Source organism: Martes martes (genome assembly GCF_963455335.1).
Source record: "Martes martes genome assembly, chromosome: 14".
Lineage (NCBI taxonomy): Eukaryota > Metazoa > Chordata > Mammalia > Carnivora > Mustelidae > Martes > Martes martes.
This window is the reverse complement of record NC_137902.1, coordinates 262,494-271,717: the sequence shown is the minus strand read 5'-3', so window position 1 is coordinate 271,717 and position 9,224 is coordinate 262,494. Positions and strand designations below refer to the sequence as shown.

At 63.7% G+C, this 9,224-nt stretch overlaps 1 protein-coding gene across 1 annotated transcript; it reads right to left on the bottom strand.

Moving 5' to 3' along the window:
- Nucleotides 1-1,441: 1,441 nt before the first annotated feature.
- Nucleotides 1,442-5,496, bottom strand: FUOM (fucose mutarotase). Its single transcript, XM_080823200.1, has 6 exons — nt 5,381-5,496; nt 4,543-4,611; nt 2,939-3,009; nt 2,682-2,780; nt 1,956-2,029; nt 1,442-1,700 (listed from the first exon to the last, which is right to left on the bottom strand). Exons 1-6 carry the CDS (start codon nt 5,463-5,465, stop codon nt 1,634-1,636), a joined length of 465 nt encoding a protein of 154 aa, XP_080679326.1. The 5' UTR covers nt 5,466-5,496; the 3' UTR covers nt 1,442-1,633.
- Between the last annotated feature and the right edge of the window lie 3,728 nt (nt 5,497-9,224).

Below are 9,224 nucleotides of genomic sequence, written 5' to 3'. Positions count from 1 at the left end.
CTGTCCGTGGTCCTGCCCTAACAGCGGCAGGCTGGGCCCCAGCCTCCCCACTGTGTACCCGGCACCCGCTCTTGCCCCAGATCCAGGGAGCCAGGTGCCCGGGGAGGCCCCAGACTGCATCCCGCATGGCACGCACGGGGGTTAGCAGGCCTGTAGCTCATTCCCCCTGCACCGGTCAGGTCAAGGGTGGCCATCTCTGAGCAATCTGGGGGTGCCCAGCTCAGATCCAAGGTCAGTGGCAGCCTCGGCCCTGGGCAGACCAGGGTGGTTTGTAGCCCCGTCTCTCCCCTGCGTCACCAGAGCCAGGACTCCCCAGGGGCATTTCCTCCAGCCCGAGGGTGCAGCCACGTGGCTGAGAGTGCCTGGGGAGGCGGGGTGAGCTGGGGCTTCGGGGCTGGGCCGTTGAGGTGTGCGAGCCTTGTGAGCAGGACACTGGCAGTGGCCAGAGGCTCTCCAGTGTAGACAATATCCAAAGGCATTTGACTGTACACTTGGAATGTGTGCAGCTTATCATAGGTCAGTTAAGTCTCAATAAAGCTGTTTAAAGCAAGGCCTTTGTGTGGCTAGAGGTGGCCGTGGGGTCAGGGGTCTGAGGTTAAGCCCTGGCAATGACTGGGCCTGGTCAGGCTGAGACCTGGACCCCTAGCCCAGTGGGCCTGCCTGCCCCCCAGGTTCTCTGTGACACCTGGGACACCAGCCCCGGGCTCTGAGGGGCCTAGAGGCCCAGGCACCCCTCACACCAGCTTCTGCACAGCACCCGCATGGCTACAGGAAGGCCTGGAGGGGAAGGGGAAGGTTTGGGGAGACCTTGGGGTCCAGAGCAGTGATGGCAGGCTACCCCCACCCTGAGCCCCGGCCCAAGCCTCATGCCGAAGCCATCACAGCCTCCCTTCCGTGTGCTGCCTTCGGGCAGTCTGGCCCTCTGCCCGCTGGACAACACAAGGGACGTCCTCCTGTCCTTCACCTCCCCACCCCCACCAGCCCACTTCCCAGAACAGCTCAGGCTCCTGTGTATTCAGTAGGCACTCACCCACTGGAGAGGGGGAACAGATGACCAATCCCCACCCTCCCCAGCACCCAGAATGACCCCTGCCCAGCACCCCCCAGCTCTGGGGCTGATTGCAGAACCCCCCTCCACTCAGGGCCCTGGGCAGCTCTGCTGCCCACCCCCAGGCTCTCGCAGTGCAGTCGTGGCCCCCCGGCCCAGCCCTCCGCGGGGTCTCCTCACAAGAGGACCTCTACTCATGTGAGCTCTTGTCCCGAACCCAGGGACCTGCCTCGGACCTTAGGGAGGAGAGAGGCCTTCCTTCCTACCTGAGGATGCACGGGGGTGGGGGCGCTCTGAGGAGCCAGTGGCCTCCCTCGTGTTCGGCACCGAACAAGTCTTTGTGAGGACGGGGCTGTTGTCGAAACCTCTGACTTCAGAGACGAGTCACCACACTTCACACTATTGTCGTAAATTGGGTGAGTCCCAGTCCCCGTCAGCAGCACCTCCCCCTGCCCCCCAAAGACCAGCCTGGCCCCCGGGGTCCCCAGTTGGGGGAAGTCTGGGCTGAGCAGGACAGGGCCGGTTTGTCCATGGTCTGGCCCAGAGATGCAGATTCCTCTCTGGGCCCAGGGGTCTTCGCCAGGCCTAGATCAGAGCCTCGGGGGCCAGCACACCTTTCTTGAGGATGAGGTTTCCATAAAGGGCCGTCTCCCTGCATAAGGAACTGAGCTGAGCACCAAGCTGGGTCCCCCGCTCTGCCACCCGTCCCGCCCACTTTCATCCCACCCAATAGGCAAGTCCAGGGACCAGTCCTCAGGCGAATCCCTCGACAATCCTATTCCCAGGGGGGCCGGGGCTGAGCGGGGGGACGGGGAGTGGCCCTGTGACCCAGACCCAGACAGTCTCAGCCAAAGCTACCCTGACCAGCAGGACCCAAAGGGACCCCACGGACTCGGCCAGAACTCACCCAGTTGCTACAACAGCAAAAGCCTTTTTGGCCCGCTCATAAAACTGAAACCTCTCTATCTTCGCCAGGGTGCTCTGGAAGGCAAAACAGCACGGTGGAGGGGCCTTGCTCAGAAACCCTCAGGGCCCAAGCAGGCGCCAGGAGCATGAGGAGACACGGCCGCTCTGAGCTCCACGACTGGCTCTCCTGGCTGGGGTCCCAAGGATGCTCAGCCTCTGAGCTGTGAGGACTGAGCAGGCAGGGACACAGGGGGCTGTGGTGGCCAGCTGCCTGGGGCTCTGTGTCTCTTGGAGTTGGTCTAAGGGCAGAGGGGCCTCTGCCCAGGACAGGAGTCCCGGGCGGCCTGTCCTCGATGGGTCCTGCCCAAGACGTGTCGGTGGGAGGTCCCGGAGGACAGGTTCATCCTCTCATAGTGTAGGGGTGACACACAGCATTAGGCCAGGCTTCCGGCCATAAGACAGGGGCCAGGGGTGCCTCACTTGCCCCTGGCTCCGTTCACACAGGCTGGGGTGGGTGATGCACCCCAGGCCACGACAGGGTCCCTGACCTGAGAGGTGAGAGGCTGGGGGCCGGGAACAGCCACACCCCCAGGGTCACTCTTCTGTGGAGGGTGAGCACGTGAGCCACAACTGTAGGGGGGGTTGGGGCCCTGTGTGTTACTCCCACTGGCCTCCACAGAGGTGCAGAGGGTCCCCGAGAGCCCCCTGGGTGGGGTTGCAGCCTCACCGCGCAGCCAGCCTCCAGGAGGATGGACTCGTAGCTCCTCCACACCGGGGTCTGAAGGCCGATCTTCCTGTCCCCGGGCACCAGCTCCATGACGGCAGCCTAGGACAGAGGGGGCTCAGCTCCGCGGCCTATGCACCTAGCTGCCCTGGTCCCGGCTTCCCTCCCACTGGAGGACAATTCAGGGGTCCTCCGAGGTCTGACCAAGAAGAAACCAAGGCCCAGAGCAGGGAGGGGGCAGCATGGCAACAGGCACTCACCGGGCTCTCTACGTAGGTGTCCAGTGGCAGCAGCTTCAGCACAACCTCCAGGAGCTGTGGAATGCCCAGGCCTAGGGCAGAGTGCCAGCTTCAGACCGGAGCCCTGTCCCACCCAGCCACCCACAGTGCCGCCTGCCCTCCGGGCCTGTCCACCCCTTTTACCCTGGGCCTCACCAAGCTGGCCAGCTAGGATGGCCTCGGGCCCGGGACAGGGCGGGGGACGCAGACCCCAGCTGCCCGCCTGGTGACACTTATTGGAGTCGCACTGGCATCTCCCTGCCACAGCACCTGTGACCATCGCGGGCCTGGGCTCACCTTGCCCTCCAGACCGTACTTCATAGGTCCCTGGTGCTGATCTCCCCTACTCATCCACCAGGAGGGGCACCCGGGTCACTTTCCTGACCCCAGCACCCCCAGATGAGCCCTGGGTGGCCACCTTTCTCCTGTGACGAGGATAGTGGGGTCTGGGAAGAGGCTGTTCTGTCCCAGGCTGCCCCCGGCTGCCCACTGGTTCCCGACGTCCTTGTCATCCTTTGGAGCTGGTTTCTCGATGTTAAAGGGACTTGTGCTGGTTGTACAGAACGGGGAAATACGGGGCTGGGGACAGGACGGAAATCGGCTGTCATCTTACGAGCCTGCGGCTAGGACCTGCTGTGCCGAGTGCATTTTCTTCTGCTGTTTCCTCGGCCCTTCCCCGTGGTTAGACTTGTCCGCGCAGCCTTCACTCCTCATCGCTTGTGTCCACTAACTCGCAGGGCGTGTGGGACACTCGGAAGCTTGGCCGCTCCTTACCTTCCAGCATTCTGGCCCTTCCCATGGCCCACCTTGTCCTGTCCTCCTTGGAGAGGAGAGTGTGCTGGGTCCTCTGGCCCATGGTGTAAACCGAGGCACGGCTGGCTCATCTCCCTCAGCAGAGGGTGGAAGCCAATGTCACTGGGTCTGGAGTCAGCAGCCCACTGAACGGGCCTCAGACCACTGGCCCACTGTCCAGAGGGGCTGGTTTACCCCACATTTCACATCTTTGTGCCTCAGTGGCCTCGATTTTGCAGGGAGAGTTGTGTCCCCTCAGAGCGTTGCTGAGGGTGGGGGGACAGCCAAGCCCAGTGCCAGCCCAGGCGGGACAGGACAGGGCAGGACGCTGGTGTCCTCACACCCCCATCCCCTTGCTCTTGGTACTAACTGCTACTACCGCCACCTTGGGGCCCTGGCTCCAGGCCCCTCCAAGTCAAGCCTTCCACCCACCCCTGAGGGTCGGAGGGTCCCAGAGACAGAGCACGTGGGCACCCGGAGCCTGTGAGGTCAGTACCGGGATTTCTATAGCAGAGTAAAAGCTAAACACCTGACCTGGGCTGTGGGGAACAGGGGTGCATCAGTGCTCAGCCAGCCAACAAGCCACTGGGCCTCAGTTTCCCCACTTGCAAGGAGCTACCAAGAGGTGCCTGAGAGGGAGCGGGAGGCCCAGGGTCACTTCCGGGGGCCTCCCCGGTCACCGGTGGGTGCTGGGGTGTAAGTGGGAATTGGGGCACAGGGCAACACTTGGGGAGCGCAGAGCTGGGGGCACTGCGCCTCCAGCCTAACCCCTCCCTGCCAGGGCGGCGACTCACCGTCCGCGCGGATCTCCTCCGGCCCACACCTGCATATGGAGGCGGTGGGGAAGTTCACGTCTGCGAAAACTGAACAGCCACGCAACCCGGTCAGACATCCCCGGGTGGGTCCGCGTGGGGGGGCACAGACCTCGGGGCACCTGCAGCACACGGTAGACCACGCCCACTGCCCTCCCCGACGCCTCTCGTCAGAGGTGGGGGCGGGGAGACGAAGCTTCCTAGAGCAGGAGAAGCTGCAGGTGCCTTGAGGACTCGGGCAGAACTCCGGACCCCCGCCCCGTTCCACCCCTGGGGCGCCGCCCGTGCAGCCCCGCCCGAGGTCCAGGGCTCCAGGAAAGGCCGACCGCCAGAGAAAGGGGTGTGGCCCCTTGGGGGCCGTCTGGGAGCGGGGCTGGAGAACGAGCTGCGCACTGGGCCTGAGGCCGCAGCTGGGAACTTGGCCCCGGGGCCCCCAGAAAGCCGGGCTGGGGGAGGGGCCGGACCTGCCGGACACGGCGCAGCCTGGACCAAGGGCCACCGTCCTCGTGACCGCCTGGGGCCGACCAAGGTCTGGGCAGGGGCTTGGCCACCAACCAACTTGGCCCCAGTTTCCTAAAGAATGTGGGTGGGGGGTGTCCTACTGGGAAGTGGGACGGGGCGGCCAAACCAAGGCCTCCACCCCAGAACCCGGCTCTTTCCGGGCTTGGGGAGTCGTCACCCGCCCCCCCCCCCGCCCCCGGCTGGGGGCACAGTCTGGGTCGGGACCCCTGCAGGGCCTGGGGGGGCGGGGGCCCCGCGCGCGCCTCGCCCGGCTTCTGCCCAAGGGTGGGGGTCCCGAGGCCCTGTCCCCGCCCCTCACCGATCTCGTCGCCGTGCCCCATCCGCGCCAGGGCGTAGAGCAGCTCGGGGGACAGCAGCGCCGGAACGCCCTTTAGCACCACCATGATCTCCGGGCCTGGAGCGGAGGGGCGGGGCCTCGACGGAAGGGGCGGGGCCTCGACGGAAGGGGCGGGGCAGGAGTTGGGGGCAGGAGCGGGCTGTGGGGAGGGTCTCCTCGCGGCAGCCCAAGGGCTGGACGCACGGAGGACTGCGGCCCGCGCGTGCTGACCGGGGGCGGGGACGACACCCCGCAGGCGTCTTCCGGGGCCTCACGTCCCTCGCTTGGTCCCAGACCCGAGCTCCCCGCTGCCGCCCCTCGCGGCCTCCCCATCACCCTTCAGTTACGCCCCCAGGCCTCGCTGACCCCCCCCACCCCAACTCCAACCCCAGCCCTCTGGGTCCCTGGAGGAGCGGGTGGCCAGTCCCGTCCGACTTCTTCACCAACATTCTTCGCAAGGACAGCCACGGGCCTGCCCTGGAGGGAACCCTGGAGGGCAGGCAGGAGCCGCCTCCGGGCCAAGCTGGTGTGCGGGGAGCGCCTTATTGTGGGGTCCCCACCTTGTCTCCCAGGCGCCAACCTGCTGACACCCCTCGCCTGAGTGGGGTGCCGTGTTCCATCCCAGGACAGCAGTGACCTGACCTCTTCTTCCTGGGGCCCCAGCTTGCCCGTCCTCCTCAGGACTGGACCTTCCCACCCCCCACCCCACCAAGAAGGGGTGTCCAGATTGGGGGTGGGGTGGGGGTTGGGTCCACAGCGCGTCCCCTTGAACGGAGGGCGCACCTTGCCTTCAGCTGGCCAGAGGCCCCCACCTGCTGGACCCTTGTCCCTGGAGACCTGGGATCTGGGATGCTGGGACCACGAACCATACCGTGCCTTCCTATCCACTGTGTGTCACCACTTCCCTGCTGGAAGATGCTCACCTGCCCGGAGGTGCACCCCACAGGCTGTCAGGCTGTTTTCCAAAAATGGTGGCAACACTCCATCTGCCATCCTGGAGGGCCATGGGCACCGTTCCACTGAGAGATGGTTCTCTTCCCTTCCCGTGAACCAGGCGGACCTTTGTAATTGCTCCAACCAAAAGAATGTGCTGGAAAGGGTGCTTCTGAGTCATAAAAGGCGGTATGGCTTCCTCCTGATTCTCTCGTCAGGATGCTTGTCCAGGGAGCCCAGACACGGTATTGGCGGGAAGCCTAGGGCACCCAGAGAGCCTCCCTATGGATATTCTGGCCCTTAGCCCCAGCTAGGCCCAGCGGAGGCAGCATCAACCAACAGACGAGTGACTTACTGGTCAGAAGGTTTCAACTCAGGACCCAGACACAGTGAGGTGAAGACAAGCTGACCCATTGGCACCCATACAGACTGTGAGAACAGCTAGGACCGCTGCCTTGAGCTACTGAGTTCAGGAACAGTTGTGCAGACATGGCTGACGGATCCAGGAGTCTCCTGGGCCCTGCTGACATGGATGCCACAAGCCCTGCCAACACTGTGCTCGGCTTCCGATCTCGGTTGCTCTCTTCCAGTCCCTCTCCCACACTCAGGCTGGAGGGCAGATGGCGGCGCAGGTGCCCACACGTGTGCCGGCCTGCTTATCAGCCTGCTTACAGACCCACCACCAAACCTCATTGTTCACCCTGCAGACCCAGCGGGCCCTGGCCTCAGCTCGTGGGGCTGCCTGGCACACCGGCCCAGCAGGAGACAGTCCAACCCAGAGCCAAGGCCAGGCTCCCTCCCTGTGGAGCCCACCTTCTTCCACTTTATTCCCAAATGGACTCAGGGTTGTGTGGTCAGTGCTTTGTCACAGCCTCCAGCCCTTTGGTGACAGGAAGTGCTGGGAGGCCAGGCCACTCCTGGGAAGACTTTGTACACGAGAAACCACAAAACTACAGCAAAAACCTGAAGAAGGTAAAGCTGTCTCTGTGTTTTCCTGCTGGGCCCTGGGAGTCCAACTGGCCAAGGGAGTCCATTGGAAAGCAGCCTGGCATCCGGCGGGGCCAGGAACGCAGGACCCTGGCTGGGCAGAGTAGAGTCAGGAGCTGGCCAGGGGACGGGGAGGGGGAAGGGCAACCAGCCTGCAAGGGGGCCACCCAAGTGGCACAGGTCAGAAGCCAAGGTTTCCCCTTTAAAAACAAATCAAAATCCCAAACAACATGGGGCCAGAGGTCCGTAAACTCAGAGGGGGTGGGAACCTCGCTGTGGGGTTTGTGGGCCCTGGGGTTGTCCTGCGTAGGGCAGTCAGCAACCCAACCCGGAGCCCCCGTACCGGGTCCAGGCTGAGGGGGTGGGCTCCTGTCCCTGCCCAGCTCTGGAGCCAGACCTCTGAGGCACACAGACTCTTGCCTATGGATTCAGGGTTTAACCATCTCCTGGCTTCTGGCTGAGCACCGCTAAGGCAAGGGTATGAAGCCAAGTGTCACATGGGCCCATCAAAACTAGCTCCGCAGAACTCTGGGGCTCCGTCGTGCAATCAAATGCTAGAGGCCACTTCCCGAGGCACGTGAAAAATGAAGCCCACCTTTCAGGTCCTCCTTTGGCACTGGAATCTAGGATATGCTGTATGTCACCTGGCACAAACCCCTAGGTATGCATTCAGCTTTTTTTTTTTTTTTTTAATATTTTTTATTTATTTGAGACAGAGAGACAGCAAGCATGAGTGGAGGAAGAGGGAGAAGCAGGCTCCCCGCTGAGCAGGGGGCTCGATCCCACGACCCTGAGATCATGACCTGAGCCAAAGGCAGACGCTTACCCCACTGAGCCCCCAGGCACCCCGCATTCGGCTTTAATCAATGAGTATTTCCACACCTGTCACCAGGAAGAACGCCCAGCCTTCTGACAACCTACCCGCAGGGAGAGCCCAAGCCACGCCACCCAAATCCTCTTGTACCTACTTCCGTAATAAGTGTCACACAGTTCAAGACCCTGAGGGTTATGTGCAAAGAATGGCGCGAGAGCACGTAGTTGGTTCGGAGCCAGAGCTTTGGCGGTGCTTCCCGGTCTTTCTCAAACGCAGGTGCGTTCAGCTCAGTTCCTGGGGGCGGGGGAGGGTACACAGTCGGGGCCCCACCCCAGCCCTGGGATCTCCGCTGCGTTCCCGTCACTGGACTACTTGGTGTACCTTCCTGCAGGACAGAGTGGGTGGGATCCCTAACAGGAGCCCCCAGGGCACCACTGAGCTCAGGGACAGCGGGCTCTCCAGGGAGGAGGGCTCTGAGGCACAGCCCTCGGAGCAGCCAGGTCCGGGTCTTACTGTGGAGTCCCTGCTGAGACAGAGGCCTGGGTTCTCCCTGAGAGCTGGGGTCATCGCCACAGAGCAGGGCCGATGGGGTGAGGGACGGGAGTTCCATGGCAGTCGGCCTCGCCCCTCACGCGGGCCCATCAGTCAGCCCGCACCTGCCCCGTCTGCACCAGCGCCAAGAGCCGGCTGGGACCCCTGGTGCCCAGCGGCTGCCGGCCGAGATGCACATGGCCTGACCTCCCCTTAGAGGGTCTGAGGATACTCTGATGGGCCCCACCCTGGGACAGCGACAGCCCCTGCACCCATGAAGCCCTCCCAAGCAGGAGGAGGATGGTCTCTGACCCGCGCTCCAGACTTCTGTTCCGTGGCCGGGAGAGACGGACGGTCGAGAGCGATGTGCTGGGCTCAGCCACAAATTCAGCGGCAGATGTTTGGTGAGGTGGACGGGGCTTCCTGGAACTGGGGTTCCCGCTGCCCCGGTCACCCTGTGCCCTGGAGGTGGGATCAGGGGATGCAGTTGGCCCGCCAGAGTCTGAAGCCAGTGGAGTTAATTCCCCACAGCAAACAGCACTGTGTCACAGCCGTGAGCAC

What these genes read in the sequence shown, in the direction of transcription:
- FUOM (XM_080823200.1), bottom strand. Translation starts at nt 5,465, where the DNA reads ATGGTGGTGCTAAAGGGCGTTCCGGCGCTGCTGTCCCCCGAGCTGCTC. An exon ending in ACACCTACGTAGAGAGCCCG is followed by an intron (nt 2,781 to 2,938) that starts GTGAGTGCCTGT and finishes CCTCTGTCCTAG; the next exon opens with GCTGCCGTCATGGAGCTGGT. An exon ending in TCCTGGAGGCTGGCTGCGCG is followed by an intron (nt 2,030 to 2,681) that starts GTGAGGCTGCAA and finishes TTTGCCTTCCAG; the next exon opens with AGCACCCTGGCGAAGATAGA.